This window comes from Trichosurus vulpecula, chromosome 3 (genome assembly GCF_011100635.1).
Source record: "Trichosurus vulpecula isolate mTriVul1 chromosome 3, mTriVul1.pri, whole genome shotgun sequence".
Taxonomy (NCBI): Eukaryota; Metazoa; Chordata; class Mammalia; order Diprotodontia; family Phalangeridae; genus Trichosurus; species Trichosurus vulpecula.
The window spans coordinates 390,458,394-390,472,825 of NC_050575.1; the positions used below are offsets into that span (position 1 = coordinate 390,458,394).

Sequence of the window (14,432 nt, forward strand, 5' to 3'; positions counted from 1 at the left end):
ATGCCATTTTAAAGTTTACCAGCCACTTTATATACGTTATCTCATTTAATCCTCACAACAGCCCTGAGATGTAGGTGCTATTTTCATCATTTTACCTATGAAGACATCAAGGCTGAGAGAGGTTAAGTGTCTTGCTCAGCTGTCTGAGGTGGAATTAGAACTTAGGCCTTTTTAAGTCCAACTCAAGGGTTCCCTCCACTCCAAAGATGGCAGCAAAGGCACGTAACAGACGATGAAGACAGAAGTGTGTGGTCCAGTCCTTTGGGGGTAGAGTCACTAGTGCCAAACCTTAGGATGAGATGAGGCTGGTAGAGAAAGACAAGGGTAGCAAGAAGGATTTTGTTTGCACATATATTAGGGGTGGGGAGAGGAGGATCAAAGCAGGATCAAAGCAGGAATAAAATCTCTCCTTGGGATAGAATCAGCAGTGGAGGGAAGGCAGGAGCTGCTGAAGTTACACTTTGCTTCCATTTTCTCTGCCAAGGAAAATGATCTTTGGACTTGAAAGAACAGAACAAAACTGGCTAATGGGGAGTTGATTGACATCCAAGAGACATAAGGAGATAATAACAGATCACCTAACCAGCCTTGAGGAGTTCCAGTCATCTGGTTCAAACAACATCCTTGGGTGCCGAAGGATGATCAGAGGTCTGAGGTCCCATGGGTTTGGAGGGTCCATGGTATCTCCTGGTATCTTCAGACTGCTTCTATGATTGATCAAACACAGAGGTAGTCATGCGTGGTTTGACGTCAGCTTTGAAGGAGGGCTCCATTAGAGTGCCCTATAGATCTGTGCAGTTCAGCTTTGTCACCAGTGACATGGACAACTTGACAGCAAAGTGGCAGGTGACACCAAGGTGGGAGGAATAACTAACACACTAGATGACTTTGCACAAGCCTGTCCCTCCCTCCCCCAGGCCTGGAATGTACGCTCCTCACTTCCGCCTCTTAGTTTTTCCTTCAAGATTCAACTCAAATTCTACCTTCTATAGAAAAGTTCCACCCATAGTTCTAGTCCCCCCAATCCCTTCTGAGATCACCTCCCATTTACTGTGTATGTGTCTTAGATTCACCTAGATGTTTAGAATGTGAGCTCCTTAAACAGAGATTATATTTTGGAGTTTTATTGTGGTTTGTTTTTTGCCTTTCTTTGAATCCCCAGTGCCAAGCCTAGGGCTTGTTGATTGATTGATAGGTGTTATAGAGAAGATCATTTTTCAGATGCTAGTTGGACCACACAGCCTCTGAGCTCCCTTCTGATTCTGAAATTCTGTAATTCTGAAATTGTCTGTTGTTGTTCAGTTATGACCGCTTAGACCGCCCTGTCCAGGGGGTTTTCTTGGCAAAGATACTAGAGTGGTTTGCCATTTCTTTCTCCAATGGTCTAAGGCAAACATTTACCAATTTGTCCAGTCACACAGCTAGTAAGTGTCTGAAGCCAGATTTTAACTCAAGTCTTTCTGACTCCAGGCCCAGCACTCTATCTACTGAGCCACCTACCTGCCTTAGAGTTTTCATTATTGTTGTTCAGGCATGTCCAGTTCTTTGTGACCCCATTTGGGGTTTTCTTGTCCAAGATCCACTTTCCTTCTCCAGATCATTTGACAGTTGAAGAAATTGAGGCAAACAGGGTTAAATGACTTGCCCAGGATCTCACGGCTAGTAAGTGTCTGAGTCCAAATTTGAATGCAGGTCTTCCCGATTCCAGGCCTGGCACTCTTTCCACTGTGCCACTTGGCTGCCTGGTACCAAGATTACTATGTCCCTTTTTTATTGTTATCGTTGGGTCCTTTTTCAGTTGTGCCCAACTCTTCACGACCCCATTTGGGGTTTTCTTGGCAAAGATACTGAAGCGGCTTGCCATTTCCTTCTCCAGCCCATTTTACAGATGAGGAAGCTGAGGCTGAGAGAGGCCAGATAACTCATCCAATATAACATATGCAGGGAGACCCTCCTAAGGGTCTTCTCCCTCTTATTCCAGCATTCCTTCTACTATTTCAAAGCCTGGCCTTGAGAACAACTCCTTTGAAAGAGGACTTGCTTTAAAAGGGTCTGAAGAGATAGTCTACAATTTATCAGGAATCCATACTCAAAGGCCACCTATGTCTAAAAAAAGAGAAAGAAACTACTACTTTTCAGTGAAGTGACTGCTCTGCTTCCTAAAGAATTCTAAGCCTTAGTAACATTTAAGCCCACATCCTTAGTAACATGACGAGGTTCTTTATTCATTTTAATAGCTTCTCTAATAGCCTGATGAGTGATGTTTTTCTTTAAGAATGACACAAACATTAGGACACATATTGTGCTGTGCTAGAATTACACTGAGTGGAACCCAGCCAACGCGGCATTGAATAGATATTGGTTGTGGAGGCTTCCCAGAGGAATTTTCTTATAGACATTTCTCACTTTCCTTCTCACTCAGATTTCCTCTTCTGATGTCACTAATTCAAGGCTCTTTTCTTGGGGCTCCGCTCTTACAGTTATTCCTTCCCTACTAAACAGGCCCCCCAACTTTACCTGCCCCCATTGTGATCATCCATATCCAAGGTTTCCCATATGCCTCTGCTCTTGGTTTCTCTCACTTTCCAGCACAGATATCCTGGTTTCCTGCCACCTCCCACCTCCATCAGCATGATTTCCTTTTTCCCACTGACTTTTGGCCAAGATAGAAAGTTTCCACCCTGACTTGTCCACGTGTCTCTCTTTACACTTGCTCCCTCTGGGAAAGCTCTTCTGCCTTCTTGGATCTAGTTTCTGTCTATAAATTATTCTCAACTTCATCCTTTCCCATACTGACCAGTCCAGTTCCATAATCAGTGAGACTGGGCCAGTCAGACATGCAGACTCCATATCACGCTTAGCAAAGCAGACGCCAGATGGAGTCCTTATCAGAATCATAAGATCATGGATTTCAAACTGGAAGGAACCTCAGTGGTCACTCAGTTGGAATCTAATCCAACAACCTAAATTTTACAGATGAAGATACTGAGGCGCAGAATAACTAAGCGACTCCAAATCCAGTGCCATTGCCTTTGTACCATATTGTTTCTCCGAAAGGGGAGTTATGGACCAAATGACCTGTAAAGGTCCCTGCCAACTCTAAAGTGATAATTCTGTAATCCTGCCTGTTATCTCATTTGACTCTAGTTACTCATCTTCCCTTCTAAATCATCTACCTAAGCAAGCTTTCCCATTCCTCTGAATTACAACCATACGCCTCTAGAGTCAGATTCAATTTCTTATTTTTCTACCCAGTCAAATGCTATATCTTGGAAGCCTGTCACCAGCAGGGCCTATAGCTATCTGCTATGAAATCCCTTGGGGTCCTAGTCTCTATCCACTGATAACGATGCTTTGATTTACTCAGGACCTGGGTTTGTGGGTAGCTAGATACTGCTTCTGGAGAAGGAAATGGCAACCCACTCCAGTATCTTTGTCAAGAAAACCCCAAATGAGATCATGAAGAGTCAGACACAACTGAACAACCACGGCAAACTGTTGACTGCTGTTATTGTCAGCAGTGTCCTCAGAAATCTGTCTACTTAAGAAGTGTCTGAGAGATCTAGAATGATTGTGTCACTCTCTGATTCAAGTCAGGTCACATCTGTTAAGCCCCTTTGATGTTCAGTAGCGTTGTACTCAATCCTGAAGGATAAAGGTGCAGGGTGGCCATTAAACTGGGTGGCCCAACGTATGAACACTGGGGCTTGTTAAGGAGATACAAGACAGTAGATTAACTGTCAATACAACTCTGGAGAAGGAAGAATGTTGGTCCAGTTGGGTCTAAGAGCGAAACCTCAGCAGCTGGTAGGAGAGTTTTTGACTCATGAGACAATGGGAAAGAAATATAGGAATCATAATGATGTTTCACTGAAATGTTCTATATCATTATGCTTGCTAGAATGTAGCACAGATATTTTCAGCCATTAATCAGAAAACAAAAGGAACTGAATGTGGCAAATTATTTATTTGCTAGTAATACATTTTTAATTGCCTGTTCATTCTAATGGGGTTTGCTGTAACTATGCCTGAGTGCCATGGCCTTGTGTTATCGATTCCCTTGAATTCCAGGGGAATTGGAATATGATTGTTGTATAGGAGGAATGGAGAGGGGGCCACACTTGTTAAGTGTTACTGCATGGGGCAGAGGAGGTCATAGCTGAAAACACCTAGCGTTAGGACATTTGTTTGAAGCAGGCAACCCTGGGAACCCATAGAATTCTCTGGTGTACATCTGCCTTTGTCCTCCTCTACTGAGGTTTAATTTCAAAACCTAAGAAAAGCATCTCTTACAGAGATTGAGGAGAAGCCCTTTGTCTTTGGTTGTTGTGGATCCCAGAAGACAGTCCTGGGGTAATAGTCCAAAAGACACTTTTAAAAGTGGGTAAATATTCTGTGGAACAGCTTGAAATAAACCTTTATTCACTTCTTCATTCATAATATGAAAACGCCTTCCTTATTCCCCCTCTTCTGTGCCCCACCCCCACTCTCCCACTCCCAGTCTCCCTTTCCCAAACCATGGCTGTATGAAACCTCCCCAGAAGCAAGTTCAAGGCGTGAATAGGTCATGCCTTGGGTTTGTTTACAGCCCCAGGTTCCTCTTAACAAGACTGACATTCAGACCAGACCAGCCAGTACATTTGGGATCATATTGGCAGTCCTAAATGTATTCAGTCAATCAGTAGGTATTTATTAAGCACCTACTATTTATCAGGTGCTGTCCTAGGTGCTGGTGATACAAATACAATGAGTGAAATAAGCCCTACTCACAAGGAACTTGAGACAATAAAGACGTAGATAGGTATTTAATAAATGTAAAGAGAATATATACCAAAAAATTAAATACAAGGTAGTTTGGGGGGAAGGGCACAAGTAGCTGGGAGGAACAAGGAAATTCTTCCTGCGGAGGGTAGTGCTTGAGGTGTGCCTCAAAGGAAGAGGGGAATTCTGTGAGGCAGGGGTGAGGAAGGGATTGTATTCCTGGCACTGAGCATGTTTATGCAATCAATGTGAACTTTCTAAACACACTCATTCGGTGGAGGGAGACCAGGATGGTGAGGAAACTAGAACCTTACGTATCAGAGGTAGATTGAAGGACCTGAGATGTTTGTTCTGGTTCTCCAGAAGTTGGAAGTAGAGAACGGGGAGGGGGGGTGGGGTGGCGTGGAAATGCGATTGCTTCCTCAAATGTAAGTAAAGAGGGATTGATCTTGTTCTTTCTGGTCCTGGAGAACAGAACTAGAACCTAATAGGGAGAAGTTACAGCACATCAGATTTTGGCTCAATATAAGGAAAATATCTGGATAATTACAGATGTCCAAAGATGGAATGGGTTTCCCTGAGGACTCATGAATTCCCTGAAATTCATTGGAAGTGTTCAAGCAGAGGCTGGATGACCATTTACTGTAAATATTTTAGAAGGGATCCTGGCACCAGGGAGGGCTGGACTCTATGACCTCTAAGATTCTTAACCAACTCTGTTTCTGTGATGTTCCTTCCATTCATTAAAAACTCAAGGTAGGAATGGAGAGCAGACTACCAAAAAACCAAGTGTGAGAATTATATGTGAGAACTGAGTGGAGCACAGCAACCCTCTAATCATGACGTTCTGCTAGCCATGGTAATAATGTCCACATGAGAAATTTTCTGGATAAAGAGTGCGACTTTACAGGAAGAAAATCTCACCATAAATCCTTATGCCCAATATTTAAACAAAAAATCCCAGACCTCCCCTTCCCCACCTTGGCTGTGGCTATATTGGCCAGCATTTCTACAATGACCAGGCATGTAGGTATATGTTGCATGCATGTGCAAACACACACACACACACAAACCTACAATCACATCCCCATAGGTCCATTCCCATGCCTGTGGCAGGATGTAAGTCCAGAAACATTCTTGATCCCACCAACAGCTGCCGCTGGCACACAGATGTTACCTACCCATGTAAGGTTGCCCACCCAAGGGGTTTCCAGGAACAATGTCACCCACAATTGGGGTTTCACAGCTGCATCCAATCACAAGTCAGCACATAGTGGAGGGGCCATAAATTGCAGCTTCCATCCCAAGATCCCCTGGTGTTGATGGGTAAGCCATTGTTGCTGCAGGAAGCCATAGCTGTAACCCTGTCAGCTTGCAGCAGGATGCATTAACAGCACCATGTTATTGCGTGATAATGGCGCCATTAAGGCATATCACCAATGTACTTCGTCGTGTCCGCTGATGCTTGCTAGTTGTGGGCAGATGTACACAGACCTATAAGGCTATTAGGCTCATGTTTATTCATAAACAGCACCATCTGTTAAGGCCGCGATTTGGGATTTCTCAGCCACATCCAATTGCTGGCTATGCAACATGACACAACTGGAAATACCAAAGAGTTAATCCTCTGCAACTTCTAGAAACTTGTGCCAAGCCGTGCTTATTTTAATATAGCCTTGCAAATGGCCACTTGCCTATAATGAGTAACAATTCCTATTGGACAAATCATAAAGAATGATAATTTCATTTATTTTATCTACCCCTGTTCCCCTTTGGGATAAGGCAACTATAATAAAATAAATCCAGGCTGGTAAATAATGAGTACTTGTTTACCAAGATGCATTAACACACTGTAGCTGAATGAGTTGCTCATAGAGGCCTTGTGGCTATTGAGCTCTTTGGTTTAGAGCACAGTAATTGTGAAGCCAGGGTTCAGTCCCCAGGAAGGGTAGGCTCTTTTTACATCTTTCCCATGATCTCCTAAACCTCAACCAGTTCTCTTACAAAGGAGAATCATGATGACTGTCTTTAAACTTCTGAAGTATTGGCACATGGATGAGAGAGTAGTCTTGTTCTGTGTGTCTCCAAAGTACAGAACTTAAGGCCAATGGGTGGAATCGAACAAGGAGGCAGATATTAGTTTAACAAAAGAAAAAAAAACAAACTTTAAGGTGAAGGTGTTGTGCTAGATGTGCTCTCAGGCTGCTTCTAGCTCCAAGAGTCTCTGAGTCCATTGGTGGAATGATGGACTGCCATTTGAGTTAATTAAATTCCTCCTTCCTAGAAATGTTCAAACTGAGGTCAGGTGACCATCTGTCAGACATGCTGTAGAAAGGATGCCTGCACTAGATGGGCGATTGGATTAGATGACCTCTAAGTGCCCTTCCAGGGGTAAGAGTCTGATTCTGTGAAATGTGGGCCATTGGCCAGAAGTGAAACAGTAAAATCCATCACCATTACTGGAAAATCAACTCAAAATAGTATGTCATCAGTTCATGGTAACTGAAGTGTAGTTATGGAGGCATGGGGGAGGAGTCAGAGACAAAGAGAGACAGAAATAGAGAGAGAGTGAGAGGAGAGGGAACTTATCCTTTGCTTGCCTGTATGTCTTTACAACAGAACTAATCTTCATAGAATGTGGAATAGACAAGTCTTGGGAGCACCAAAGAATTTGATATTCAAGTGCTGTTTTTATTAAAGGAACTTCAAACCAGATTTTCACACACCCCCAAGAGGAGGGGCAATCCTAGCCTTCAGCACTCTGAGAATTCAGATGTCCAGATCACTCAGGTTTGATCCTGGCAGCCTCAGGAAAGCTACTGTCTACTGACTTCAAAACCCTTCCCAAAATGGACATGAGTATTTGTCCATGTTACTCATTGTCTTTGACTCATATTAAACTCCCAGGGGGCTATATGCCTGTTCATGCTTGGTACATAGTAGTTGTTCATTAAATATTTGTTGGTTAAATCTGGATTCATCACCCTTTCCAAGACAACATGTTGAATGAGTGTGTTTTTCATGTTGGTGAAGGTGGTTAAGCTCTGTCAAAATACACATTGGCACAGTCAAGGCAGTGTGAAACTTGATTCTCTTTTGATGGAAAGAAAGACAAGATCATTATGGTGAAGCATGGGAACCAATGCAAGCACTCATTTCTATTATGTAATATCACAACATCATTTGGGGGCTTTGTATTCCATATGCGCGATGCCTGATTCTGAGGCAGAGTGTACAGAATATGGACTGTTGAATCAGAGGATCCAGGTTTGACTCCTGTCCTGCTATCCTGACTTTATGACTTTGCGCAAATCATTTGTCCTCTCTGGGCCTCACTTATCAATAAAATAAACGGGTTGTATGTGGTGATCATTCATCCATTCATTTAATAGGCCTTTATTAATTGACTACTATGTCAGAGCCTGTACTAGGCTCTGGGAATACAGAAGCAAAAATAGTGCCTGCCCTCAAGGCGCTTACACTCTACTAAGGGGAATCAAAGTATACACCGGTAAGGAGATGCAAAATAAAAGTAAAAGAATTTGTGGATCTAGGGAGAGTACCAGCAACTAAGCGGATCAGGAGGGGCCTCGTGTAATGTAGGAGGTAGCACTTTAGCTGAGCCCTAAGGGAAGCCAAGCATCCCAAGATGCAAAAGTAAAGAAGTAGTGCCTTTCAAGTTTGCCAAGGTATGGGATGTTCTGTGAAGAATAGGAAGGAGGGCAATTTGACTAGAACATGAAGCGCATGATGGGAAGTAATTCGTCCAGAAAAGCTGACTGAATCTGGATTGGATGAGGGCTTTCAGCACCAGGTAAAGGAGCAAGAGTTGGTACTTGATCCTAGAAATAATAGGGAGCCGTTAGTGAACAGGAGGTTGACGCGGTCAGGCGTGTGCTTTATGAGTATCAGTTGGGCAGCTCCATGAAGGATAGAATGGAGGGGCACGAGACTTGAAGCAGGGAGTTCAGTTATAAGGCTATTGTAGTAGCCCAGGGAAATCAATGGCGCTTGGATGTGGGAGAGAAGGGGCTGGATACAAGAGGTAGTGTGGAAAGAGAATCAGTAAGACTTTGGGAACCCATTGTTATGGGGGGATAATGAAGAGCAAAGAATCAAGAATGACCTTGGGGTTGCAAACCTGGGTGACCGTAGATGGATGAAGGTGCCCTCAATAGGAATAAGGAGTTCAAAAGAGGGCTGGGTTTGAGGGGGGAGATTATGAGTTCAACATTGCAGACAGTAAGTCTGAGATAGCTATGGGATATACAGTCTGAATGGTTTAATAGACATTTGGTGATGCCAAGACTGTAGCTCGGGAGAAAACCCCAGACTGGATATTTAGAGCCAGGAGTGGTCTGCATAGAGATGATAATGAAGCCCCTAGGAATAAATGAGATCCCTGAAAGGGAGAAAAGAGGGCCCAGGACAGAGCCTTGGGAGACATACACAGTTAGGGAGCAGCAGAACATGAATGGCGATCATGAAAAAGAGACTGAGAAGGACCAGACAGGAAAATAGGAGGAGAACCGAATGTCATTCTACATGGTGGTTGGCATGTTGTCTCTCCCATTAGAATGTGAAAGCAGGTGCTGGTTTTTCATATCAGCAAAGCTTAGCATAGTGACTGGCACATAGTGGGTGCTTAATCAATGCTTGTTGTTGATGATAATGAGAAAGCAGTCCTGAAAACCTATCCTGTACTGTCTGCACAAGGCCATCCACCCAATCCAAGGATGTTCCCAAGGATGCCAACCCCACCACATTCACATTCTCTCCTTTTCCTATTCACAGCTCCTCCAGATCCATAACCACAAGGTACTTACTTTCTAGACTCTTAGTAAGAGCTGGTCCCTCTAAGCCTGTTACCAAATATTTTTGTCTTTTCCAGAGGATACATGGCGGCCTACACCATCCCTTCTGAAATCTTATTAGTCGAGGAAATCCCACGGAACCAGATGGGGAAAATCAACAAAAAAGATCTACTGAAGCAGTTTTACCCTGCTTAGCCAGACCCAAGGCCTGGACTGCAGCTAAAGCTGGGGTGACCTGGGACCCTCTTCATCAGGGTTTGAAGTTACCCGTTTGCTCTTGGGAGCCCTCCCAACCCTTCTCTATGATGAACCTCTAATAGCAGAATCTCCTTCTATGATTGGGCCTTGGAAAGAGGCAAGAACAAACAAAGATATCTCCTCTTTTAATCACCTGTTTAAGAGCTGCTAAAGCAGAATTAAGCAATAGATTGTTCTAGGTTTAATCTGATTTTTTTCTGCAGTTTGCGGTGTTTTTCTACAGTCTCAGATTGATTGCTAAATGCAGGGCAGTCAAAATGCCTTCCCCTCCTTCCTCTCTCAGACAGGAGGGCTGTTTTTCATGTTCTCCTTCCAATCAGTATCTGAGGCCGTTTTACCGATCTTGCTGTTTTAATAAACTCCATCATGTCAGTAGCAGAACTCCTCCATAAAGGTTCATCCACAGGGCTGATGGGATGCTTTTCCCCTCAGACAGCTCTGCACCCCTAACCCAGGCTCTGGTCATCTAGCTTCTGACTCGGTGGTGAAGGTGGTGGCCAGTTTCCAAGTGACATTCGTGCTGTGGATTGGAGTGAACATATCAGTGGGGGTCTCCCTAGTCCATCAAGCAATATCAATTCAAAGAATTAAATTAAAAAGAAACCATGAATGCCAATGTGCTGTGTGCAGTTTACCTCCATGTGCATAGAAGAGATAGAACAAGCCTACACCTGCTGTGTTCTCCCTTTGAGCTCCAGACTTCATTCCACCCTAACCACTGACCCACCCACCCAACCTGGACTCAAACACTTCATTAAGGACAGGCCACAAAGAGTCTGCCCAGACTCTTGGCCATTTACATTGAAATTGGCACATTTGCAAGATTTTTACAGTTTAAGCCTAGTCTTATTTCTCCTAAACCAGAATATTGGCCAAGTGGCCATTACCTCAACACCCATCGATGTAATTCTTGGGCTAAGCAGCCCGCCACATAGTTCTGTGCCATCCTCAGATAGAAGCAAGAGTGCGGACAACGCCATTAAACTACAGAGTGAAAAGCTGCCTTGACACCTTCATTTCCTGGGGAGCTAACTTCCTCATTGCCTATGTAGGAACTTGGGGGAGGGGGGGTGAAGAACAGAGCTCTCATTCCCTTCCCTGCTACCAGCCTCCTCTCTCTGGGATGTTCATCCTCCATACTGTTTATATCTATCAGCCTCAGGCCATATGCAACTCATCCCCAGATGAAATTGCTGTTTAAATTAAACTTCTGTCCTTAGCCATCCTCAGTGATGCCTGCTAATTTCTTTCATTCCTTTCTACAGTTTTCCACTGACTTTTTGCCACCTTTTTGGTGGGGAGGCCAGAATTGGGGGGGAAGTGGGCTGAGAGGTGAGGTTTTTAAATTTCTTTATGGAGCAGTCAAGCAGACCATCATTTAGAAGGGTTTAATCTCTTTGGGAGAATTTCTAATAACCCGCTGTAAATTGATATGTGTCTGTTTGCATGCCCCACCACACGCCTCCTTCTGTTTTCCTACAGATGTGAAGAAGCAGTAATTAGGGAAGCACAAATAAATACAAACTGCTCCTAATAACCCAGACTCATCCCAGTGGCGGGGGTGGGGCTGGGGGGGCTCTGCAGTTTTTCCTCCTTCTTTCCCTCCCCTTGTGGGATTTCAGGTGATACTGGCAAAAGACCCCCAGGCCCTCCCCGTTTCATCAGCCTTTGACATCTCCCAGTTTCTCACCCAAACCCACCGGCAGGAACGTCAACATCAGAGTCAGGGATAAGGCTGGGATGCGGTCCATTGAGAGTGGATACCGCGCCCTGTCCAGCCCGTGCATCAGTTACAGGATGCCGAGCAAAGCCCAGCCCCATGGGCCGTTTGAGCACAGAGGAGAAATGAAATCACCTAAATATGGATCACAGAATGTCAGAGCCTGGCCATGAACTGAGACCAAGAAGCAGGTGCCCTGCCTGGGTTCTTGCTTTTGAAGATAATATATGTTAAAGAGAATTATGGTCTAGCAGAAAAACCATCCAAAATCATGCAGCCCTGAATTCAAATCCTGCCTCAGACACTTAGTAGTAATAGTGACCCTGGGTAAAAAAAAAAAAACCCTCTGTCAGCCTCAGTTTTTCATATATATATATATATATATATGAATATATAGATAATAACAGCACCTACCTCACAAGGCTGCTGTGAGGATCAAATAAAATAACATTCACAGCACTATGGAAATGTCAACTATCACAATGTCATTACATCTTTTAGTTTGCAAAGCTCTTCACATGTGTCCTCTCATTTAACCCTCACAAGAGCTCCGTGAGGTAGCTTCTGCCATTCCCATTTTACAGATGAGAAAACTAAGGCTTAAGGCACTACTTGTGTTACACAACTAGTCAGAGCCTGAGGCAGGATGCAGGTTCGAGGTCTTCCCGACCCTACGGCCAACCTGCCCACTGTGCCACCTGGTTGCCTCACATTAAAAGCTTGTGGGGTTTATGGCCCAAGAGGAATAAGATCAATGGTATCCCCAGCCAACTACATGGAAGTATGGTGCTCTGCTGAGATTCCCACCACTAAAAGCCCTGCCTTTACATCCCCTCTTGGGTCACTGTTATGACTCATATTGTTATCGGTCAGTTAGTTTCCCTCGAGTATTGGTATGTTCCAGAAAGGGCGAGTCTTAAATCCAGCTCCTTCTCTGCTAGAATTTTGGTCCTTGTGTGTCCCTATCTAAGTATCTTAATGAAACCAAATTAAGATTCAGAGAAGGAAAATAATCTCCCTGGCTTCGCTTTCCTAGAGCTGATATTAGCCTAGAGGTAGCATTTCGCTTTCGGAATCATTCCTTCATGTATTAAATACCTACTATGCGATGAATGCTGGGGGTAGAAATACAAATAAATGGTCCCAGCCCTAAAGGAGCTTACATTCACTGGGTACAAAATGAGAGAGAGAGAGAGAGAGAGAGAGAGAGAGAGAGAGAGAGAGAGAGAGAGAGAGAGAGGAAGATGGGGGAGACACTTGTTGTGGGAGGTCCATGGCATTTGAGCTGAGTTTTGAGGGAAGCTACAGACTCAGAGGAGAGGAGGGAATATTTTCCAGGCATGAGAGAAATCCTGTGCAAAAGCATAGAGGTGGGAGATAAGTTGCTGTGTGCATGGGACAGTGAATGCCTAAGGCTAGTTTGTATGATTGGTCATCATCAAGGTTTCCAGCAAATTCACATTGATCCAAAAGGCTGATTATTTCTTCTTGCCCCAGGCCCCTTATCAGTCGCCCTGGCCTTCTCTCCTCTTGGCCTCAGCAAACAGCTGACAGCTGTGTCCGTGCCCCACTTCAGCCCTGCACAAACACCGCTGACTTCAGATGCTATGGCCTCGGCCAGCCAGACCCCACTGAGATGCTAAGACTGCTCTCAAATTAAAACCAGAAGCCAGGTATCAGGGGAAGGCTATTGCTGACAGCTTGATTAAAAATCCATTGGCCAATCTCTTCCCCTTCACTTACTCAGGTCTTTTGATCTGGGCTTTTGGAAGGCTGGGAAGAAAAATGCTCCTGAGCATCTCCATTGGATTCTGATCTGCTGAAAGGGCCATGGGGATGATTGGAGGGAAGCCGATGAATGGGACACACACGTGATTAGTTGCTGCATGACCTCTTCCCATCCAAGAAGATGTTCCATAAAGGGCATTCTTGGTCTTGCAACCAATGAAGATTCTGTTACTACAGCGATTAACAAAATTCTAGATGGCCAGTGTAAACAAGGTGCAGAATGGAGGTGAAGTTTATAAGCAGGTAAAAAAGCTAGAGAAGTCAAAGGAAGTGGTGGGGTGGGGGGTTTGGTTTGTTTTTTAAGCAAGCCAACCTTCTAAACAAGCACCAAACGTTTACCATCCCCTAGGCAGCATGGGAAATGAGCCCAGAACCTTTTACCACCCATCCTGCGGATATTGTGACCTGCCCGGGACAAGTAAACTATAACCTTCCAAAATGAAGAGACCTGGATTCTTCATGTGCAGCGAGCTGGGTGTGGGGGACACTCCTAAGATAGACTGACCAGGGAGCCTTAGTTTGCAAGATCCTATGGTAGGACAAATTTGCCAAGAACTACAAAGACAGGGTTGCACGAAGATCTCAGGCCTTTAATAGTCAATAAACATCTATTAAGCACCTGCTACATTCCAGTCACTGTGCTAAGCACTGGGAATACAAATACAAAAAAATATATAATATCTCCTGACCTTAAAGAGCTTATAATCTAACGGGCCTTTAAATATGTCAAAGGTAAGTGGAAATAGAAGGGGGAGAGTAATGGAAGCCTTTCACTCCCATACCACCTTGACCCACCAGCCTAACATGCCAATTGCAAATCACAAATTACTTCCACCATCTGCTTTGTCTCCATTTGGTCTCAGGCCACGGATTGCTGCTGGAAGAAGACCCAGAACCCCGCAGACCTGGCCGGTGCATATTTAGGCTGTCCAAATTTAATGATATCTTTGCTATTGCTTATTCGTCCCTTATTGATTCCAGAAATGGACTTCCCACAGTGGCTAGATTCTCTCTCCTTAAATCCTCCTCCCAACCCCATTCTTTTTAAATGTTTTATCAATGCTCTTCACTCTTCATCTTTCTCTCTCCCT

The 14,432-nt window shown here is 44.2% G+C and overlaps 1 protein-coding gene across 1 annotated transcript in view; it reads left to right on the top strand.

The window, feature by feature from the left end:
• Positions 1 to 10,449, top strand: part of ACSF3 (acyl-CoA synthetase family member 3) — a 239,946-nt gene extending 229,497 nt beyond the window's left edge. Inside the window, exon 11 of the mRNA XM_036752516.1 lies at positions 9,653 to 10,449. Coding sequence (XP_036608411.1) covers positions 9,653 to 9,770 — 118 coding nt within the window. The 3' untranslated portion in view covers positions 9,771 to 10,449. The remainder of the gene's footprint in view (positions 1 to 9,652) is intronic.
• The last annotated feature ends 3,983 nt before the right edge of the window (positions 10,450 to 14,432 follow it).